General features: G+C 43.8%; 1 protein-coding gene across 3 annotated transcripts in view; it reads left to right on the top strand.

Moving 5' to 3' along the window:
- Positions 1–24029, top strand: part of edil3b (EGF like and discoidin domains 3b) — a 311349-nt gene that overhangs the window by 109214 nt on the left and 178106 nt on the right. For all 3 annotated transcript variants that reach the window (XM_078564731.1, XM_078564719.1, XM_078564710.1), the window contains one exon: positions 16466–16594. In XM_078564731.1, the coding sequence (XP_078420857.1) occupies positions 16466–16594 (129 nt within the window). The remainder of the gene's footprint in view (positions 1–16465; positions 16595–24029) is intronic.

Below are 24029 nucleotides of genomic sequence, written 5' to 3'. Positions count from 1 at the left end.
CCTGTCGATGGCCTCAATTGACCAATGACAGGTCGGCAGGGGGACAGCTATTCGCGCTGTCCGCCCACCTTCCTGAATATTTAATTGGGGCAGGATGATGTTGGGGGAAACCCCCAACGTCATCCCGTGTCTTTTTCGCGTCGGCGAGCGGGCCCCGCCCCCAGCCCACCGACGGAAACATTCTGCCCATTGTATTTCACATTCTTACCTACCAAAATCCCACTTCACTGGAGCCAGTTGATGATTTAAATGGACCTGGCCTGACTCCAGTCTTGTCCCCCCCTAAAATAGGAAGTGCTGTGTTTTGGTGCCTCTCCATCATGGCAAAAATCTGGGCCTTGGTGTCTGTCATATTTGACCCAAAGACGAGTTTTCAACTGCATATCCCTGCCAACACTAAGGCCCCCTCCTTCCACTTTTGTAAGATCCCCTGATTCTGCCCCCTCTCAGCTCATATGCTATCAAAACCCTCTTCTGTGTCTTTGCTACCTCTAGACTTGACTATTCAAATGTACTCCTGGCAGGCCACCCATGTTCTACCTGTCATTAGCTAGGAATCATTCATAACTCTTCTGTCTGTGTTCTAACTTGCACCAAGTTTCATTCACCTCATGCCGCTGTTCTCACTGATCTGCATTGACTCCCAGTTGAGCAATGCCTCAATTTTAAAATTCTCATCCTTATTTTCAAATCCCCCTATGACCTCACCCCTCCCTAACTCTGTAACTTGCACCATCTCTAAAATCTTCCATGGTATCTCCAAAGCTGGCCTCTTGCACGTATCTCATTTTGGTCACTTCACTACTGGTGGCTGTGCCTTCAGCTGCTGAGGATCTGAGCTCTGGAATTATCTCCATAAACACTCTGCCTCTCTATCTCTCTTTCCTCCTTTAAGACAATCCTTAAAACCTACCTCTTTGACCAAGTTTTTGGCCATCTTCTCTATTAGCTTCTTATGTGGTTTGGTGTCACATTTTACTTGATAATGCTTCTGTGAAACATCTTTGGATCATTTACTACCTTAAAGCCACTATATAAATGTAAGTTGTTGTTGTTCCATCAGCCTGTTGTTCGATTGACTCTTGGCACGAGTCATTGCTGGTTGCCAGGTTTCACCATTTCCATTGATCCTGGATCCTTCCAAATGACATTCATTTGTGCTGCCTGCTGATGTTACACAATATTCAGAGGTATCAAGTGTGTCCCAATGCAGAGAAAGGGCTCAGCATAACAGTCTGGATTTGCTCAAAACTCTCCCTGAATAGAAGTACACCCAATTTTGAGCTGCCACTACCTGTACTGGACCCTTGGATTTTGATTGTTGAAGACACTTTTGGACATCCAATCAGACAGGGAATTGATAGAAGACAGGGATCACTAAACGAATGACCCCTGCATGATGAAATAGCCAGCTGGTGTTCTGTGTTGACTCACAGGTTCAGAATGAATGTCTAAGTTCATGTTACTGATGACGTTATATAAAAAAAAGCCTGACTTCCAAATACTGCAGTTAGGTCAAGGTTAGCCACTATGAACCCTTGACTAAAATGTCTAGGTTGATAGTGGGTGTTGAGGAATGATGAAAAGAGTTGCTTTGTGAAAATTGTGTCCTCAGGTGTTGATGTGTATGAAGGTGGCTGATTCTGATTGTATATGAACATTGAAGAATGAGAAAGGCTATAGGTTATCAAACATTTCTAAACATTATTGAATTAAAGAGAATTCATTAACTGAAACGAATGGGGCAAGTCATGGATATTCAAAGTTCAGACAGCATCTGTTTAACAGGGTCTTGTAGGAAATTAAAACTTCTCTTTGAGGCTTTGTTGTACTGTATTAAGATTCTGTAAATATGTAATGTTTTGATGATGGGCGGAATCTTGTGGAGGTGACGGGGTCTTAGCTGCTGGTCAGAGAACTGGTGAGACTAGGATGACCAGGCAATTCGGCTTTTCGTCCCCCTTCCAAGGTCAGGCCCAGTGCATTTTGTCCCAGATTCCTGTGTTTCGGTAGGCCTTTTTGGGGGGGGCCAGCATCCTAAGTATCCCTTATCTTCTTGGAGTGTGTGTGTGTGTGTATGTGTATGTGTGATTAAACTGGGAGAAGGTTAATAAAGACAGCTTGTCTGTGAGAGCGGGGAAAGAAAAGGTAAGTCGCTAAATGCATGCATTTGTAATGAGAGGCTATGGTGAAGTTGAATGTACAAGTAAAAAGGTTGGGTTTGAAATTGGCATTATAAGATAAGTAGGAACTTGACTTTTCAGCTGTTAAGTTTCAAAGGTAGTTTAGAAGTGACAAGTGACTTTCACAACATACAAAGGTTTCATAGGTAAAGAAGAGACGGTTATTAAATTTTATTTCACCTGAAAGTGGAAGCAATAGGAAGACTTGAAATTTATATTTTGGAAAAATTGAGTTCAAAGAGGTGCTTAGACCAATGAAGTCTAAGATTAAAAGGAAAAAGGATATTTAAGGAAAGGTGTTTAGTTGAGTTGTGTTGGCTGTGCGGGGCAGATGTCCGGAGACCAGCTTTGTGCTGAGAAAAGTTGTGAATTTGGAGGAGCCATCGAGTTTCAAGTCAGAAAAGTCTTTGTTTTCAGAGAGCAGTCTGTTCCTGAACTTGTTTTGGTTTTTTTCCACAGCAGAGTGGAAAATAGTGAGAAGTCATGTGGTATGCTTTATTAAAGTAGCAACTGTTTTTGCCTTGGGTAATATTACAGAATTGTGATGGCCAAAATTCTATTAACATCGAAACATAGAAAATAGGGGCAGGAATAGGTCATTCAGCCCTTCAAGCCTGCTCTGCCATTCAATATGATTATTGCTGATCCTCTATTTCAGCACCATACCCCCCATTTCTCCCCATACCCATTGATGCTGGAGCTGTTGCCAAATAGTTTACCTGTGTGGTTTGACCAAGTGGGGTTTTTTTGGGAGATGTTTTGCAAGACTGTTTAACTGTGTAATTTAATCTTGTGTGCTGAAGTTTTTTTTCTTTTTGCTAATAAATCTTTTAATTTTAAGCATCCTAAAAGCGTTACTGGGATCTTATGCTTCTGGGCTGAGTAGATTTCACCTCATTTTTGAAATACAAAAAAAAGTTATAATCAGTAAAGCAAGTTTCCCTCTGGGATTTGGCTTGCTCGGCGATTGACATTGGCTGTGGCAATAACATCTTCTTCAACTGGAGATGGTCACCCTAGGCAATTTGGCTTTTTGTCCCCCTTCCAAGGTCAGGCCTTGTCAGGCCAGGTCACCCCACATCGTCCCTTTGCATCTTGTCATTGGTGGGCCTTTCCCTGGGATCAAGGATCCTGGGGCAGAAGTCCCACCCACCAATTGGTCAGCAGCTCTTCTATACTCAGCAGCACCTCCAGGGAGGCGGTGGTTGCTTCCAGTACTACACCCATCCGAACGAGGATTAGGATAGAGGAGGGACCCAAGCATAGGTGAACTAAGGTGGGAAGAGTGTCATAGGGTGGGGGTAATGGGGGAGAGGAGCTGAAGGGAGTCAGCAGCAAGAGAAGGGGGTAAGTCTTAGTGGGCCCCCCCTTTCCAGTGCTGGGTCCCTCAATCAGTCACTGAGTGCCTTTGAATTGTGGGGAGAGTGGGGAGACTTCATTTAAAAAAGAGCAGGGAGAATTCATTTTAAGAAGACTGGGGAGACTTCATTTACAAAAGATCAGGGAGAGTGAGGAAAGTCCATTTAAAAAAGAGCAGGGAGAATTCATTTTAAGAAGAGTGGGGAGACTTCATTTAAAAAAGATCAGGGCGAGTGAGAAGAGCTCTATTTAAAAAGAGTGATAGCGAGGAGAGTTCATTTTAAAAAGAGCAGGGAGAGCAAGGAGAGCACATGTGAGACTAGTGGTCGAGTGACTTCACGAACCACAAAGTGACACGAGTGCAGAGAAAGCATTTGATTGGTGAGTATTTCTAGTCTTTAAAGTAAAAGTAAGATCATTAGTTTGTGTTTAGGTCTCTAGTTTTTTTTTCTCTCTTTCTTAAAAATAGCTTGTTAAGTATTAGATCGAAACTGGTGTAAAAAAAATTAATTACAAAAAAGTGTAAAGAGCGGGGAATTCTTCAATCAGGGATACTAGAGCAATTAATTAATAAATTAAATAAAATACAATAGTGATGACAGGACGGATGATGTGTTGCTGCTGCAGCATGCGGGAGCTGCTGGATACCAAGGCAATCCAGCGTGAACACATCTGTAGTAAGTGTTTGCGGATTGAGGAATTTTGGATCCGAGTTAAGGAGCTGGAATCTGAGCTGCAGACATTGTGCCACATCAGGGAGGGGGAAAGTTACCTGGACACTTTACTACAGGAGGCGGTCACACCCCTCAGATTAGGTCATTCTAATTTGGTCTGTGATCAGGGACAGGAGAGTGTGACTACCGGTGAGGCAGCTATGAGAACCAAGGGGGCAATGTTCAAGGAGCCTCAGCCCGTGTAATTGTCCAATAGTTACAAGGTTCTCACAAACTGTGTGGACAAGAATGGGGACTGCAGGGAGGATGAGTGAACTGATCATGGCACTGTGGTACAGGGAGCCATTCAAGTGGGGGGAGGAAATAGGAACGTATTAGTGATAGGGGACAGTATAATTAGAGGGATAGATACTGTTCTCTGCAGCAGTGAGTGTGGGTCCCGAAGGCAATGCTGCCTGCCCGGTGCCAGGATGAAGAACATCTCCTCAGGGCTGGAGAGGAACTTGGAGTTCGAGGGGAGGGACCCAGTTGTCGTTGGTACCAATGACATTGATAGGACTAGAAAGGAGATTCTGTGAAAGAACTTGAACAGTTAGGAGCTAAACTGAAAAGCAGAACCTCCAAAGTAATAATCTCAGGGTTACAACTTGAGCCGTGGGCAAACTGGCATAGGGTAAATAAAGTCAACGAGTTAAATGCATGTCTCAAAGATTGGTATGGGAGGAATGGGTTTCAGTTCATGGGGCATTGGCACCAGTACTGGGGTAGAAGGGAGCTGTTCCAGTAGAATGGGCTTCACTTGAACCTTGCTAGGACCAATGTCCTGGTGAATCGAATAGCTAAGGCTGTAGAGAGGGCTTTAAACTAAATGGAGGGGGGGAGGGTTCTGGAGAGGGGATATGTAGGCTTACAATGTCAGAGAGAAATAGATAAGCTGATATGTAGGAACATTTCAGAGAAGTATAAAAATAATAGGGTAGTAATAGTGGGGGATTTCAACTTCCCCAACATTAACTGAGTTAGTCATAATGTGATAGGTTTAGAGGGAGCGGAATTCTTAAAATGCATCCAGGAGGCTTTTTAAGCCAATACGTAGAAGGTCCTAAAAGAGAGGGGGCGGTCCTAGACTTAATTTTAGGGAATGAAGCTGGGCAAGTGGTAGAGGTATCAGTGGGGGAGCATTTTGCAGATAATGATCATAATTCCGTTAGATTCAAGGTTGTTATGGAAAAGGACAAGGATGGGCCAAAAATCAGAGTTCTAAATTGGGGGAAGGCCGATTTTAATAAGATCAGATCTGATTTAGCCAGAGTGGACTGGGAGCAGCTACTTTTAGGTAAAGCTGCATCAGAGCAGTGGGACTCATTCAAGAAGGAAATAGGGAGAGTACAGGGCCAACATATTCTAGTAAAGGCAAAGGGTGGGATCAACAAATCCAGGGAACCTTGGATGTCGAGGGATATACAGGATTAGATAAAGAGAAAAAGGGAGACTTATGGCAGATACCGAGGGCTCAAAAGAGCGGAAGCCCTAGAGGAGTATAGAATGTGTAGGGGGGAACTTAAAACGGAAATTAGGAGAGCAGAAAGGGGGCATGAAAAAACATTGGCAGGTAAAGTAAAGGAAAATCCAAAGTTATTTTACAAGTACATTAAAAGTAGGAGGATAACCAGTGAAAGAGTAGGGCCCATTAAGGGCCATAGTGGTAATTTGTGTGTGGAGCTGGAAGACGTAGGTAGGATTCTAAATGAATACCTTGTGTCGGTGTTCACAAGTGAGAGGGACGACATGGGTATGGAAATCAGGCAGAAGGACTGTGATATAATTAAAGAAATTAGCGTAGAAAGGGAGGAGTTCTAAGTGGTATGGCAGGCTTAAAAGCAAATAAATCTCCAGGCCCGGATGAAATGTATCCCTGGCTGTTGAGTGAGGCAAGGGAGGAGATAGCATTAAGCCCATATACATATGGCAATAATTTTTACTACCTCTGGCCACAGGAGAGGTGCCAGAGGACTGGAGGACAGCCAATGTGGTACTGTTATTCAAGAAGGGAGGAAGGCATAAACTAGGGAACTACAGGCCAGTCAGTCTAACCTCAGTGATGGGGAAATTATTGGAAGCAATTCTGAGGGAGAGAATTAATTTATACTTGGAGAGGCAGGGATTAATCGAGGACAGTCAGCAAGGTTTTGTTAAGGGGAGGTCATGTCTGACCAATTTGATTGATTTTTTTGAAGAAGTGACCAGGTGTGTAGATGAGGGCAATGCATTTGAAGTAGTCTACTTGGACTTCAGCAAGGCTTTTGATAAGGTCCCACATGGTAGACTGATAATGAAGGTGAGAGCCCATGGGATCCAAGGCAATTTGGAAAATTGGATCCAGAATTGGCTGAGTGGCAGGAAGCAGAGGGTGATGGTCGAGGGGTATTTTTGTGACTGGATGCCTGTGTCCAGTGGGGTTCCACAGGGATCGGTGTTGGGTCCCTTGCTGTTTGTGGTGTATATAAACAATTTAGATTTGAATGTAGGAGGGTTGATCAGTAAGTTCGTGGATGACATGAAAATTGGTGGGGTGGTAAATAGTGAGGAGGATAGCCTTAGATTACAGGAGGTTATAGACGGGCTGGTCAGATGAGCTGATCAGTGGCAAATGGAATTTAATCCGGATAAGTGTGAGGTGTTGCTCTTGGGCAGGACAAACAAGGCAGAGGAATACACGATGAATGGTAGGACCCTGGGAAGTACCGAGGATCAGAGGGACCTTGGTGTGCATGTCCACCAGTCCCTTAAGGTAGCGGGACAGGTAGAAAAGGTGGTTAATAAGGCATATGGAGCACTTACCTTTATTAGCCAAGCATAGAGTATAAGAGCAGGGAGGTTATGCTGGAACTGTATAAAACGCTGGTTAGGCCACAGCTAGAGTATTGCATGCAGTTCTGGAATCCGCATTATAGGAAGGATGTGATTGCACTAGAGAGAGTGCAGAGGAGATTTACCAGGATGTTGCTGGGGCTGGAGAGTTTTAGTTAGGAGGAGAGAATGGATAGACTGGGGTTATTTTCCCTGGAGCAGAGAAGCTGGGGGGAGACATGATTGAGGTGTATAAAATTATGAGGGGAATAGATAGAGTAGACAGGAAGGAACTTTTCCCCCTGGTGGAGGTATCAATAACCTGAGGCATTGATTTAACGTAAGGGGCAGGAGGTTTAGAGGAGATGTGAGGAAGAATTTTTTCATCCAGAGGGTGGTGGGAATCTGGAACTCACTGCCTGAAAGGGTGGTAGAGGCAGAAAACCTCAGAACATTTAAGAAGCATTTGGATGTGCACTTGCGATGCCATGGCATACAAGGCTATGGGCCTAGAGCTGGAAAATGGGATTAGGATAGTTAGGTACTTGTTTGACCGGCGCAGACTCGATGGGCCGAAGGGCCTTTTCTGTGCTGTAGACCTCTATGACTCTATTGGCAGAATTTTGCTGTCAGTGAACAGGGGGTGGGGCCCACCCGCTGACACGTAAAATGACATGGGATGACATCAGGTGGAACCCCCGACGTCATCCCGGCCCATTTAAATTTTCAGGAAGGCGGGCCTGCAGCAAAATCAGCTGTGCGCCCGCCGACCTGTCAATGGCCAATTGAGGCCATTGACAGGATCAGTTGTACAATTAAAGGACCTGCCCATCCAACCTTAAGGTTGGCGGGCAGGCCGGGAGCCCCGGCGGCAAATAGAAATAACATGAAACCTCATCCACGGGCGGGATGAGGTTTCATGTTGGGTTTTAAAAAGTTTAATAAAGTTATTATGTAAATTATGAACATGTCCCATCTCATGTGACATTGTCACATGAGGGGGACATGCTAGGGAATTTTTTTCTTCTATTTTTCAAAGTGTAAGCGATCTCCCTGAGGCAGCACTTAGCCTCAGGGAGATGTGCACTCTTTCGTGCGCATGAGAAATTAAAGGCATGTAAATAAGGCAGTACATTAATCATGGGTGACTTTAGTCTTCATGTAGATTGGGAAAATCAAATTGGTAGAGGTAGCCACAAGCAAGAATTCATAGAGCATATTCAAGGCTGGTTCCTAGAACAATATGTTGTGAAACCAACCAGGGATCAGGCTATTTTGAATCTGGTAATGCGTAATGAGGCAGGTTTAATAAATGATCTCAGAGTAAGAGATCCCCTAGGAAACGGTGACCATAACATGGGAGAACTTAGCATTCACTTTGAGAGTGAGAAACTTAAATGGAAACAACTGTGCTAAACTTAAATAAGGGTAATTACAAAGGAATGAGGGCAGAGTTGGCTGGAGTGGACTGGGCAAGGGGTTGAGTAGAAAAGACGGTTGATGAACAATCACAGACGTTTAAGAAAATAGTTCATGACTCATGACAAAGATAAATCCCAGAGAGGAGGAAGGATTCTAGGAAAGGGATAAACCAACCAAGGTTAACCTAGGAAGTTAAGGATAGTATCGTATTGAAAGAAAAATATGCATTGTGGCAAAGAGTAGTGGTAAGCCAGAAGATTGGGACTGTTTTAAAAACCAACAAAAGATGACCAAAAATTAATAAAGAGCGAGAAAATAAACTTTGAGGGTAAACTAGCAAGTAATATAAAAAACAGACAGTAAGAGCTTCTTCAAATATATAAAAAGAAAGAAAGAGATCAAAGTGAACTTAGGCTCCTTAGGGAATGAGGCTGGGGAAATAATAATGGGGAACCAGGAAATGGCAGAGGAGTTGAATAAATACTTTGCATCAGTCTTCACAGTAGAAGACGCTAATTGCATTCCAAAAATACTAAATGATCAAGTGGCGGAAGTGGTGGGGGGGTGGGAGGGAGGGGGGTCGTGGTGGAATAAATACGATAACTATCACTAGAGAAAAATTACTAGGGAAATTAATGGGGCTAAAGGCCGATAAGCCCCCTGGACCTGATGGGTTGTATCCTAGGGTATTAAAGGAAGTAGCTACAGAGATAGTGTATACACTGGTAGTAATCTTCCAAGAACTCTTAGATTCTGGAAAAGTCCCAAAGGATTGGAAAACTGCAAATGTAAAATCCTTATTCAAAAAGGGAGGGAGGCAAAAAACAGGTAACTATAGGTCAGTTAGCTTAACATCCGTCACTGGGAAATGTTGGAATCTATTATAAAAGATGTAATAGCAGAGCATTTAGAAATGCATAATATAATCGAGCAGTCAGCGTGGCTTCATGAAAGGGAAAACATGCCTGACAAATTTATAAGAATTCTTTGAGGAGGTAACAAGCAGAATCGATAAAGGGGAACCAGTAGATGTAATATATTTGGATTTCCAAAAGGCGTTTAATAAGGTGTCGCAATTATAAGGTACCGCACATAATAAGGTATTTAATAAGGTAAGAGCCCATAGTGTTGGGGATTGTATATTAACATGGATAGAGGATTGGCTGACAGAGGGTTGGGATAAGGGGGCATTTTCAGGATGGCAACCTGTAACTAGCGGAATGCCACAGGGATCAGTGCTGGGGCCACAATTATTTACGATATATATTGACTTGGATGAGAGAACTGAATGCACTATCGTCAAGTTTGCGGATGACACAAAAACTGGTGGGAAGGCAAGTGGTGAGGCTGACACAGAGTCTACAGAAGGATATAGATAGGTTAAGTGAGTGGGCAAAAACTTGGCAGATGGAATATAATGTGGAAAAATGTGATGTTATGCACTTTGGCAGGAAGAATAGGGGAGCTGAATATTATTTAAATGGAGAAAGACTGCAGAAAGCTGCAGCACAAAGGGATTTGGGGGTCCTCCTGCATGAATCACAAAAAGCTAGTATACAAGTTCAGCAGGTAATAGGTAAGGCAAATGGAATGATGGCCCTTATTTCAAAGGGAATGAAGTACAAAAATAGGGAAGTCTTGTTAAATCTGTACAAGGCACTAGTTAGACCACACCTAGAATACTGTGAACAGGTTTGGACCCCTGATCAAAGGAAAGATATACCAGCATTGGAGGCAGTCCTGAGAAGGTTCACTAGGTTGATCCCGGGTATGGAGGGATTTTCTTCTGAGGAGAGGTTGGGCCTGTATACATTGGAGCTTAGAAGAATGAGAGGCGACCTTATTGAAACACAGAAGATTTTTAGGGGGTTTAACAGGGTAGATGCTGAGAGGGTGCTTCCCCTTGTGGGAGAATGTCAAACCAGAGGGCATAATCTCAGAGTAAGGGGTCACCCATTTAATGCAGAGATGAGGAGGAATTTCTTCTTTCTGAAGGCAGTGAATTTGTGGAATTCTTTACTGCAGCGGGCTGTAGAATCTGAGCCGTTAAGTATATTCAAGGCTGAGATGGACTGATTTTCAATCAGTAAAGGAATCAAGGGCCATGGGGAAAAGGCAGGAAAGTGGAATTGAGGATTATCAGATCAGGCATGATCTCATTGAATGGCGGAGCAGACTCGATGGGCTGAATGGCCTATTCTGCTCCTACGCCTTATGGCCTTATGGTCTTATGAATGAAGGATCCCACCAGAGCCCACAAGCATACATGAAAGGGGTAGCTTGTCTCTGCTCCCCATGTGGTGAGGACCCCGCCTACTGCTAGGTTAATACCAGTGGCGGCAAGTTGGGCCCTCAGGTGGGCATTAATTGCCCATTTAAGGGCCTCATTTTTCAGCAGGCGGCAACCCCATCAGGGAGTTAATCAGGGCAGAGGCAGAAATGTGGCCAGGTCCCACCCTCCTGTCAGATTAAATGACCCCCGCCACCAAATTTACTATGAGGGAAGGCACAAGATTCCACCCATCTAGGTCTGCAACGTTTCCAATGATTTCATTCAGAGGATGTTGTCTAGACACGTTTGTTCTATTCTTTTGAATTGTTAATTTCCATAAAGATGTATTTACAATTGTTCAAAATGCTGTTGCCCTTTCATTCCAATATATGCACTAAATTATACTGAATTACTGCTTGTTCTGTTCTCAATGTGTGAAAAGCTGCAGTTTTTAGCTCTTTGGTTTACCATTTTATCCGCCGAGTTCTAATTATACTAATATCGTTTCCTCATAGCTGTAAAGTTTTAATATGCTGCTGGTAAATACAGTAGTCCTGAACAACTAGGTTTCCTTTTTGGCTGCAGTTCAATTTAATAGTTTATGGGTATATAATTTATGCCTTCCCCAAGGGTACAATAAGAATTCTCACGGCTGCACAGGAACATGAGGGACTTCTGTACTGCAAAATAGGAAATAGTCTTTCTGATAGTCATACATGACTGAATTAGTTCGATATTACTGGTAGAACAATGTTAATTCTGTGACATCACCTCCATTTACAGGGAATATAATCTTTTGTCGTGAGAATACAGAAATTATAAGTACTTATAAGAAATCTGTGCAATGTAATTCCTAAGTCTGTGCAATGTAATTATTCGGATATGTCCCCTCATGTGACCGTGTCACATGACCTGGGACATGTCTATGCATTTTATTTAAAAATGTTTTTAAAGTTATAAAACCTTCATGAAACCTCATCCCACCCGTGGATGAGGTTCCATGAAAAATGCGAAGGCCGCCTGGGCTCTTCACCTGCCCGCCAAACTTAAGGTTGGACGGGCAGCCCTGAAAATCAACTTAATTAGTTAATTAATGGCCTTAATAGGCCTTTGACAGTTTGGCGGGCGTGCAGCCAACTCCACTGCGCACCCGCCAAACTGAGGATCAGAATGACGCGCGGTGATATCGGGGTGCACGCCTGACGTCACCACGCGTCATTTTATGCGTCGGTGAGAGGGGCCCACCCCCGCACACCGACCAGAAGATTCAGGCCTAAAATTCCATTTGACCTTTCTTAACTCAGAGGTACAGGAGTGAGTGCAAGTCAAACTTAAACTTTAAAGCTAAAACTCATTCGTAACACCCACAAATACAAATATAACTTACTTAAATTATCTCTATTTCCTAACAGCAAGATGTGACAAGTGGTGTGCCACAGGGATCAGTGCTGGGACCTCAACTGTTTACAATTTATATAAATGACTTAGATGAAGGGATGGTGGGATGGTTGCCAAATTTGCTGATGAAACAAAAATAGGTAGGAAAGTAAGTTGTGAGGAAGACATAAGGAGGATACAAAAAGATATAGGTTAAGTGAGTGGGTAAAGATCTGGCAAATGGAGTATAATGTGGGAAATTGTGAAATTGTCCATTTTGACAGGAAGAATAAAAGAAAAGCATATTATCTAAATGGTGAGAGATACCAGAGCTCTGAGATGTAGAGGGATCTGGGTATCTTAGTGCATGAATTGCAAAAGGCTAGTATGCAGGTACAGCATGTGATTAGGAAAGCTAATAGAATGTTATCATTTATTGCGAGGGGAATTGAATACAAAAATAGAGAGGCTATGGCCTGAGTTTTTCCATCGGCAAGTTGGGGGCGGGGCCAGCTCGCAGACGTGAAAATGATGTGGGATGATGTCGGGGGAACCCCCGACGTCATCCCGACCCATTTAAGTATTCAGGAAGGCAGGCGGACAGTGAAATCAGCTGTCCGCCCACCGACCTGTCAATGGCCAAATGAGGCCATTGACAGGGTAATTAAAACAATTAAAGGCCCTGCTCGTCCAACCTTAAGGTTGGTGGGCAGGCCAGGAGCCCCAGCAGGCTTCTGAAAAAACATGAAACCTCATCCACCGGCGGGATGAGATTTCATGTCTGTTTTTAAAAAGTTTAATAAAGTTTTAGTCAGATTTATTAACATGTCCCATTTCGTGTGACATTGTTACATGAGGGGGACATGTTAATAATTTTTTGATTTTTCTATTTTTGATATTTAAAACACTGTCAGTAATCTCCCTGAGAAAGCACTTAGTCTCAGGGAGATGTACGCTATTTCCCGTGCATGTGCGAAAGAGCGCACTTTGACAGTTGGGGAATCCCTCCCCCCCCCCCCCCGCACAGAAAGTGCATAGCGCTTCCCGTCAGGCAGCCCGCTGGGCGGGCCTTAATTGGCCCGCCCACTTAAAATGGCGTTGGGGCCCCTTTCGGCTGCGGTGATTAGCTGCCCGCCTGCCGCCGAGCCGGTGGGGCCCGCCTACCCATCAAGGGCCAAATTCTGCCCTATGCTTCATTTATATAGAGCACTAGTGAGACCACACCTGCAGTACTGTGTACAGTATTGGTCACCTTATTTAAGGAAGGACCTAAATGCGTTGGAAGCATTTCAGAGAAGGTTTACCAGGCTACTACCTGGAATGGGTGGGTTGTCTTTCGAGGAAAGGTTGGACAGGCTAGGCTTGTATCTGAGGGAACTTAGAAGAGTGAGAGGCGATTTGGTTGAAACATGTAAGATCCTGAGGGGACTTGACAAGGTAGATTTGGAGAGGATGTTTCCTCTTGTGAAAGAATCTGGAACTAGGGGTCACTGTTTAAAAATAAGGTGTCACCCATTTAAAACAGAGATGAGGCGAAATTTTTTCTCTCAGAGGGTCGTGAGTCTTTGGAACTCTCTTTCTGAAAAGGCAGTAGAAGAGGAGTCTTTGAATATTTTTAAGGCAGAGGTGGATAGATTCTTGGTAAGCAAGGGGGTGATAGGTTATTGGGGGTAGGTGGGACGCAGATTTGAGGTTATTATCAGGTCAGCCATGATCTTATTAAATGGCAGAGCAGGCTTGAAGGGCTGAGTGGCCTACTTCTGCTCCTTGTTCATATGGTTGTGGGCCTTTCTTTGAGATCTAGTTGCGTTGTATGTATCGAGGTTTGTTGGCTTAAATTTGGCATTGCTTTATTTTGGGATTGTGAATATGTGGCTCGTTATGAATTAGGTCCGGATTCTTTAGCACAAGATGTTTTTGGTCCTAGAGATGGGGTAAATAAAGCAATTTAATGCAAACAAACAATTTGAATGCCTATGGATCAGTAGAGACAGCCAGTAATGTTAGCATGAGAGGTGCAGTATAGAAATAAAGAGATGCCTAATTCATCACCTGAGACTTTGGAACTCTCTTCCTGAAAAGGTGGTAGAAGGAGAGTCTTTGAACATTTTCAAGGCAGAGGTGGATAGATTCTTGGTAAGCAAGGGGGTGATAGGTTATCGGCGGAAGGTTGGATGCAGATTTGAGGTGACTATCAGATCAGCCATGATCTTATTAAATGGTGGCGCAGGCTCGAGGGGCCAAATGGCCTACTCCTGTGCCTTTCTCGTATGTTCGTACAATTATTAAACTCTTAACCACAGCCTGTAATCTTAAAAGAACCTGTATATAAAAAAATGCAAAATACTGCAGTATTGGGAAATCAAAACAGAAAATTATTCAGAAATAATTCAGCAGGTCTGGCAGCATCTATGAAGAGAGAGAATTCCAGCATTTTCTGTATTACTGCATAAAAACAATTCTTGTGGAATTCAGGACCAGTGATCGTTAACAAATATACAAAGGTATTCATTAAAAATCAACAACCACACCCCCGCCCTCCGGCTAAGAATTGTAATTTATGGCGTGAGATTTTTTACAACTAGTGATCTGAACTCAGCAGCTGAGTTGAAATCTAATAAGAAATTAAACTTTGAAGCAAAAAACTGCAATGTTCCACAGTAATTTCCATGCAACAATGAAGGAGACCACAAATGTTTCTGTGTCTCAGTTAAGATCTGGTGAGGTCTTGCAGTGATTCATTGGGCAAAAATAGTGCCTGATGTAGGACTGAGTCATAATAACAGGGTGTCCAAGGATCAGTGTATCGTGTGTGTTTTTGATGTGCTTGGATGAATTTGGGATCTACAGTTGGGCTCAGCATTCATGGTAATCGGGAAAGGCAATTCAGGAAAGGCAACTATCCTGTGGAAGTTAGATGGGAACAGGACCAGGACCTGTTTCATTAGCTTAATTGTAAAAGAATGCCAGTGTATATATGCGATGGTCACAGCACGGTATCATTGTCCAAAGTAAACACTCGATTATCCTGCATAAACTATTACAGTTTACAAGTAATAAAATATTTACATCTGCAGATCTTGCAATGGTAATGATGACAAAATGGTCACTGTTTATCATCATTACCCCACTGAAATGGACGGCAACTTCTGGAGTTTGCGCATACACAGAATAAGGTGGAAATCCAGAAGTTGCTGTAAGTGATTCTACACTCCCACAAAGGTTGCAGTGTTGAGGTCCTCCCCCGTTCCACCTCCGCATAGTGTAATCCCTAAGCAATCAGAACAGATTACACCTTGTTGAATGAGCTGTAGCTGGGTTTTTAACAGTGTTCTAAGTTCATAGTGCCTGTTAAACATACTAACTGGCTTTGAAAAGCTAATTTAATACTTGTGAAATGTCAAATTTCTCCAAATTTATGCCAAAAAATCAACACATTTAAAAAAATATTTAAAAGTTTGTTAATGCTATTTTAGCATTTATGTTAATCATTTATTTTGTTACCTGAAAATTTAAAGTAAAAGAGAAGAATAATCAGTGCTTTTAACTTCTTAGTTTGCTGTTTGTGAGAACACTATGATGTGATTAGTTGCTTACCCAGCTTGCAGACATCACTGCTGTTGGATGCCTGGAGAGCCCCTCGATTTGCTGCCAGATTTAAACTGACATTGGAGAAGGAGAAATCTACAACACAGAGATCGGCGGATTTTTGTGGCTGCTTTCTTTGGGGTCAGCAACGAACACTGTTGCTTCACCTCTCACCAAAAAATACAGTCCATTAAGAATTTTCAATGAGTCAAATTAACCGGCTTTGAAATAAAAAACAGATGATATTGTTCACGCTTTGCTATCTGAGTGGGGTACCAGCATGTTTTTTTTAATGCACACTTTCTTGCCTTCCCCCACTGTTTAACTGTTTTCTACTCTCTCCACCCTCCTCCCTCATCCCCCCTTAAAGTTGTGATGAATAATGACTCATGAATCTATGGGCATGATCACTCCTGTTGCTTTACTAACATTTTCATCCTGTTGTGAACCACCACAGATGAGTCTGAACCTGCCAAAAGATTCACACTTATGCACTTTAATCAAGGACTGTGATTAGGAACAGAGACTGGCTGAGTTTTCAAGCTTATCTTTAAAGGCTGCATGCAGGTTTGGTTTGTACAGAAATCCATGCTGGTGAATGAAGGAACAAAATTGCTCCCGTCACCATCTTGTCCTCCTTTGTTTTATGTAGTTAAATTAAACATATGCCTTTAAGCAAATCTGTCAGAAGAGAATGTCCTTCATAACTGATATTCTGCTTTATTCTTTTTGATATGCAGGAGCTTGTCAACCCAACCCATGTCATAATGGCGGGATTTGTGAAGTGAGTGACACTTACCGAGGTGACACATTTATCGGATACATCTGCAGGTGTCCTGATGGATTCAGTGGAATTCATTGTCAGCATAGTGAGTCCAACTCCAGTGACATATGTTCTTTAGATGAGGTCTATAACTATATTAACAGGTGACATACTGGTATAGGTAGAAAGTTATACTTAATGCAGCGAATACGAACATGCAATAATTGCTAACCATTTTCTTCTTGATAAATTATCATTGTTACTTTAATATGCAATTGTTGGAGTTTTTAAAAAAATTCTTTATGTCTTGTTAAACAGAAGAAACCTAGAATATTGTTTTAATCAATACTGGCTGTGTCTCGTTATGCAGAATACCTCCATTTAATTTGAAGGTCCATCAGCTGCCTCACTTCACAGGTTTGCCACAGTAGCTATGGGGTACATTATTCCAAGGACATCATGGTGCCAACTAGAAGGAAAATACACCAGATGCTGAAAATCTGAAAGAAACACAGAAAATGTAGGAAACTGTCAAAAAAATAAGGCAACATCTATTGCAAGAACATATAAGTAAGCGAAAGGCTATTTTAACCTCACCTCCCAATGGAGACTTAAGATTGGGGGAGGGGAGAATTTGCATTTACTTGAAATCAGGCACGGGTAGGCAGAAGAGAGAGGCTAATCTAAATAGTGAAGCAATATTATCAGGGAATGCACCCTCTAACTGTGAGATGACCAAGGGCTGCAACTCGAGCAAAACCTGCTGACCACCTGTTTTAGAAAACAGTCACAAGCACTTGTTTCCAGATCCAACTGAAAATCACTTCAGTCAGACGATGTCTAAGGGATGGGTGCTTTGGCAATCAGGGCAACTGATCGTTCAAAATTGTCCCATAGACTTACTAGCCAATGCAAGTTTTATCCTATTTACCTTCTGAATCTTTCGAGTTATCAACAGTCACAGATTGCAACTTCTTTCGAGTACAATCACAGTTTCTTGGTTTCCAGGAGAGGGACATGAACCCACAACCCTCTGATTCAAAGGCGAGGGTGCTATGAACTGAGCCACAGCTGACACCTATTTACCTTCTGAAAAGCTTTCATAATCTGAATACTTCTATTATTTACTTGGTGGTAGCACCCTGACTCTCATCCAAACAGTTGTGGATTTTAGCTTCACTCTAGAGACTTGGGGCAGAATTTTTTATATGGTGGGTGGGCTTGGCGGGAGCGGGTGGGGGCGGTCATGGAGCGGGATTTTCAGCCAGCGTGCGGGGGGGCGGGCCCGGCACGCCGATGCGTAAAATGACACGCGATGACGTTGGGCATGCGTCCCGATGTCATCACGCAGTCCCGTGATATTTCATTTGGCGGGCATGCGCTGGAGTCGGCTACGTGCCCATCGATATGTAAACGGCCTATTAAGACTATTAAGAAAGTAATCAATGTCATTAGTAATGCTGCCCATCTAATCTTAAGGTTGGCGGGCAGGCGAAAAGGCCAAGCAGCCCTCGTGTTTTTTAGGAAAACTCATCCACGAGCAGGATGAGGTTTCCTAAAGCTTCTCTGAAATAAATTTTTTAAAAATTCCTAAAGATAAAAACATATCCTATCTCACAGTCACATGAGGGGACATTTTAAATAAATTTTTAAACCTTTTATTTAATTTTTTGAACATCGATTCAATCTCCCTGAGGCAGCTCCGTGCCTCAGCGAGATTGCTGCGCTCTTTCGCGTGCACGCACAAAAGAGCGCTAGCCCCGACTCTCCCTCCTCCCCCCGCCCACACAGGTAGCGCTGAGCGCTACAACTCGCATATTATACTGGGCAGGCCTTAATTGGCCTGCCCGCATAAAATGGCGGTGCGGAGCTGATCGTGGGCAGCGATCAGCTCCGCAACCGCCCCCACCCACTCCCGCCGAGCCCGTCCACCATATGAAAAATTCTGCCATTGAGTACATAATGGCCTGAATTTTCAGGTCAACGGGTGCGATTGGTGGGCTCGGGATCGGCTGGGAAACGGACCACTGACCACGATTGGCCCCTGACTGCGATTTCATGCTGGCTGACTAATTATTGGCCAACCAGTGTGAGATGCACGCTGAAAAGTTCAGCGCTGCCTGGGTGGTGGCGGGAAGAGGGCGGGCGATGATGTCAACTCTGGCATGGGCCAGCGCTGACAGAAAGCTCCCTGAAGGCAGAGAGCTACCTCAGGGAGCTAAAGACCTGAAACAGCAAAAATAAGGGTTTCAAAAGCTGAAAAAAGTATCCATGCATTTCAATCAGTTAGCTGAAAATTTAACTTATGAAAATGCTGTCCACGGAAATTTATTTATATTTTATCTCATCACAGAATCTTATCCCGCCCGTGGATGAGGTCTGTTGAAAAATGCAAAGGCTGCTTGGCCAATTCGCCCGTCCGCCAACCAGGCCATGTAAAATGACAGACAATTGCGTTGTTAATGGGCTTAGTTGCCCTCTTAATCGTCAGTGGGTGGACTTCCGACCTTAGCGAATATCGAGCGAGCGCGGGATGACATCAGGACACTCGCCCAATGTCGTCTCGTGTGATTTCACACCCAATCAGATCGGGCACATGCCCACCCGATCAGTGTAAAATTCTGCCCACCATTTGGCACTTCAGTGCAGTGCTGAAGGAGTCCAAGTTCTTTCTTCCTATCTTCCACCTGCCCACTTACGCAGTATTTCTAGTCTCCTCACAACAAAACCCTAATGCCATCTTCATGAACCACTTCTGTATTATCTACGGGTGCTTGATATCTTTAGTAAAGTACAGCATTGAAAGCTGTGCACAATATTCACAAAAGCCTAACAGTGATTTGTAGGAGGCCTAGCGTTCCCTTTTTCCATGATTTACACATTTAAACAGACTTCCAGCAACCTGTGATGGATAAATTACTTGGATTAAGAATAGTCAATGAAAGCTTACAGTGTGAAATGGAAGCAATTTATCCATTTGTGCCAGCACCACATCATCACTGCATCAGAATGTGATGTGCATCAATTTTGTCATTTTCGTAAATTAGAAACGGTCTCTTGACCATGACAAGGCTATGTTACTGTCATTTATGAAATCCCCACAAACAGTTAGCAGACTTGCATTCTTACAAGTATTGATGACATAGCATAATTATCCTATATTTTAGCTACGATATTTACATATAAGATAAATGGTTAGTGTGGAAACTTGGCCTGTTATCCTAAGCCAGTTACGTCTGTGTAACCATAGCACAGACAAAGCTTTTTCAGCTTTATTCTGCCAGCACTTCTTTACATAACTTTTGAGAAAAAACATCAGCTGGATGAGAAAATTGTTGCTTGTGTTTTGTTTTCATAATGAGCTGAACTGTTTAAAGTTGCCTGTTAAGAAAGAGGCCAACTGTTTCTGAGCAGACAGTGCCTGATTATTTAGATCCACAGCCTTCCAGGTACAACTCTACTCATTTTGCTGTTCAATATTAAGTAATTTAATATCATGGAGATTTATGGCCCCAATATGTTTTATATAGAGCTCCAGCTTATGCCCTCAGAAATTAACTTCAATATAAATAAAATAATTTATAAAGGATTTTTCTAAATTAATGATTAAACAATGGTGGTAACTTGTATTGATTTATGTTCCCTGAAACTCTTTAGGTCATGATAACTTTAATTTTACAGCAGTCACATTCTGATTATTTTTTTCCTATTCATTATTCCTTTCTTAAAAGGAGAATAATATTGTAGAAGGTTTTTTTTCTGTGTCAGCAGGCAGATTTATGTAAAATTATTCCATTGTACACATACAATTGAAAATCTTTTTCATGAAGCTTAGAAATCTAATTTTAATTCAGTTGTTTTCATACAGGAGCACAGAAAGGGCACAAAATGGAGAGATCCCTGTGGAGTATGCATGATATCCAGAACGCGATTTTGTAATATGCTCATAAAAAACAATTTCTATCCATCTTGTTTCCAAGAGCTATTTAAAATTCAGTGCTGGAGAGAAAATTTATGAGAATTTGTTCCTCTATTCTCACGATACACCTGTGCTGGTACTGCTGGATTAAAGTGAGACTCCTGGGGGTAGAAATTGTTGAGTACCCAAATTTGGGTGGAAACCCAGTAGCTTCTGTGCTGTCGCTGGTGAAAAAGACGACCATGCACAATTGATCCTCGTGTATCAACAGAACATGAGCAGTATGCTGGGAGTGCCACTGGCATGCTCCAGCAGTCAGTATGCCAGTGCTGAAGGAAAAAAATGGGGAGACTGTTGCACAGTGGTAATGTCATTGGACTAATGCTTTGGACACGGATTCAAATCCCACCATGGCAGCTGGTGGAACTTTAATTCCGAAAATAAATCTGGAATAAATAGCTAGTCTCAGTAATGGTGACCATGACAACTATCATTGATTGTTTTAAAATCCCTTCTGGTTTTCTAACCTCCTATAGGGAAGGAAATCTGCCATCCTTAGCTGGTCTGCGCTACAAGTGACTCCAGATCCACAACAATGTGGTTGACTCTTAACTGCGCTCAGTACAAGGATGATCAGGGATGGGCAACAAATGCTGCCCTTGCCAGCAATGCCCACAACCCATGGAAGAACAAAGGAAAAAAAGTCAGCTGCTAGGGTTGCTATCACTGGCCCTATGGGGAGCCTGGGAGGGGAATGAGTGTGGGCTGGCACCAGCAAGGCCAGGGAGCAAAATCATGGGCTCTGGTGCTTCTCCTGTTTCCAGGCCTCTTATTCCCCTCCACCCTCCCCTTTAACCATCTCTCTCACGTCATTTGGGCACCCAGAATTGGGACCCATAGTCACAGTGGGGTCAAACTATTTTATACAGCTTTAGCAAAACCTCTTGGTTGTTGTACTCTATGCCTCTATTTGTAAAGTCTATTGAAAGCTCAGGTTTCAGCATGCTACATTTTAAACCATGGCTTTGTCAGACAGTTACACACAACTTGGTTGCTCATATTATGCAACCAGTTACACTTCTTTGAACTTGGCCCAATGCAATATCTGGACAGCAACATCCAGAAGACTTGAACCTCCCCAGCGTCTCAAATAACAATCCCAGGTAGAAATGAGTATATCTTGAACAAACAGTGATGGCCAGGATTTTGCCCTCGGCGGGGGTGGGCGGGAGTGGTTGGGAGGTCAACTGCCGCCTGCAATCGTGGCCATACCGCGATTTCACGCTGGCGGGCAAATTGAGGCCCGCCCAGCACAGAGCTGCCTCAGGGAGATGGAGATTTTAAGAAACAAAAATAAAGAATTTTAAATTGTTAAAAAAAAATGTCCCTCATGAGCAGGGACATGTTATAATGAAATGTTTAAGTTTTTATTTAATTTTTAATAGCTGCTGGAAACCTCATCCCGCCCGTGGATGAGGTTTCCTAAAAAATCCAAAGGCCGCTTGGCCTTTTCGCCTGCCCGCCAACTGTAAGGTTGGACGGGCAGCGAAAAATTTCTTTCAATTATAACTTTAATGGCCTTAATAGGCCTTTTAATTGTCAGTGGGCACGCTGCCAACTCCCATGCGCGCCTGCTGACCGAAATATCGCGCGAATGCACTCATCCAATGTCATCATGTGTCACTTTACACTCATTCGGGTCAGGCCCACGCCCGCCCGACGAGCGTGATATTCGGGCCCTGGCTTCACTTCTAGGTTTAAAAATAGCAAAACCTTCCAGTAAATCAGTATCCACCAATTCAGCCGCAATAATGTACTATTTCTATCCACACAAGTGGGCTTTGTTAACAACAGAACTATCGGCGGGATTTTCTACACCCGCCTGCCGTCGCGATCTTCCGGTCCTGCTGTAAGTCAGTGGGTTTCTGGCTGGGGCGCTGCCTTGCCCGCAGCAGGTCCCATCTGAAACAGGCCCGGAAAATCCCGGCCTGTATCTTGCATTGACTGATAAATATTTTCTCATTTTAAATTGAAACGAGCCACGCTTACAAACGCCCAGCATTGGTCATATAATAGGAGAGCAAAGTACTGCAGATGCTGGAAATCTGAAATATAAACTGAAAATGCTGGAAATACTCAGCAGGCCATGCAGCATCTGTGGAGAGAGAAACATAGGGCATGAATTTTCACTTCTAGGACCAAGTCCCGTGGCAGGGGCTGGAACGGGGATCATTTCCCGCCGCAAAGGCTGCCAGGGGTTTGCGTGGTATTGCACGATGTTGGCCTCATTAATTATGCAGTCAGGGTTTTCCCAATGTTTTGGACAGTGGGCCAGACTGGATGCCGTGCACCCCACCATCACACCCGGGTGCCGTATGTAAAAGGCGCCCGGACAGCAGCCTACACAACGCTGATTGAGGAGGTGGCCGGAAGAGGACAGGGAGCTCCGACGCCCAATTTCAGTGACGCCTCCCCGGATGTCCTGTTTGACTGAGTGGAGGCCAGATGGGAGGAGGGGGGCCAAGCAGGGTGACGGACGCTGCAGGAGAGCAAGTCTGCAGGGCAGTGAGTGCCCAGAGCCTCTAACAGAGGACTGCCCTGCAATGCTGAAAAAGGATGAATGGCCTCACCTGTGCCGCCAGGGTAAGTGAACCCTCAACTTCTCACACTTACCTCAATGAATGGTACAAGGGACATAGGCCTCAGTGGCAACGTGATAAGGTGATGCCTCATAGCCCCACTGCAGCCCATCTACTCTGCAAGTGGAGAGGCCACTGTGGGTCCCTCACCCTTCTGTCTGGGAGGGAGGTGGGGGAAGGGGATCAGATATTGAGGGCACCAGCAAGCACCGCCAATGACATGCATCTCTGAGCCTCATCCTTATATCTGCGTGGGCTCACTGCTCTGGAGCGTGCTGGCCAGAAACCTTCAGGACAATCAGATGGCACACAATCCAGTGGGTTATTTGTAAGACTGGAAGCATGGGAAATATACATGGAAACCAATTGCTCTCAACCCCATCTCTCTTTGCGCAGGAGAAGTTAAACCATAATCAGAGAGAGAGAGAGAAGATGGAAGGGGGCCAGCCACAGTTAAACAACTGACCGACTTCGAGGAGCAGGCAGCCCAGCTGGCAGTGATGGAGTGGGACAGATCCATCGGGATGGAGATATTGGTTTGTGGCCTCCATCCTGTAAGGACCCATACGTGTCAGAGAAACCTCAGGGTCAAGGGTGCCTCCATGTTGGAGACAGCTCATGCAGTCACTTGCTCTCTCCTCTCTTACTTACAGATGCCACCAGGAAGAGGGGAAGGCCTGAATATGCTGAAGCCCTGTCCAGCACAAACACAAGCCCGGAGAGGAGTGAGGACATCGCTGATGAAGAAAGTGCACCTGTAGAGGTGATACAGCAGACATCTGCACTCTCCACCAGAGACACACACCTCGGTGGGTATTAGTTCTAGTTTAGGAACAGTCTCATATTCTGGTGGTCACTGCACGGACACATGTCTGCAGCAGGAGGAGACAGGGTCAGCCAAGCTCACTGGCAATTGGCTGGGGAAGAGACATCCACGAGATTTATGCCTGATGATGGGCCGCTGAAATCAGCCTTCAAAGAGA

Source organism: Cetorhinus maximus, chromosome 2 (genome assembly GCF_964194155.1).
Source record: "Cetorhinus maximus chromosome 2, sCetMax3.hap1.1, whole genome shotgun sequence".
Taxonomy (NCBI): Eukaryota; Metazoa; Chordata; class Chondrichthyes; order Lamniformes; family Cetorhinidae; genus Cetorhinus; species Cetorhinus maximus.
The sequence above is the reverse complement of the archived record's forward strand: the minus strand, read 5'-3'. Positions and strand labels throughout refer to the sequence as shown.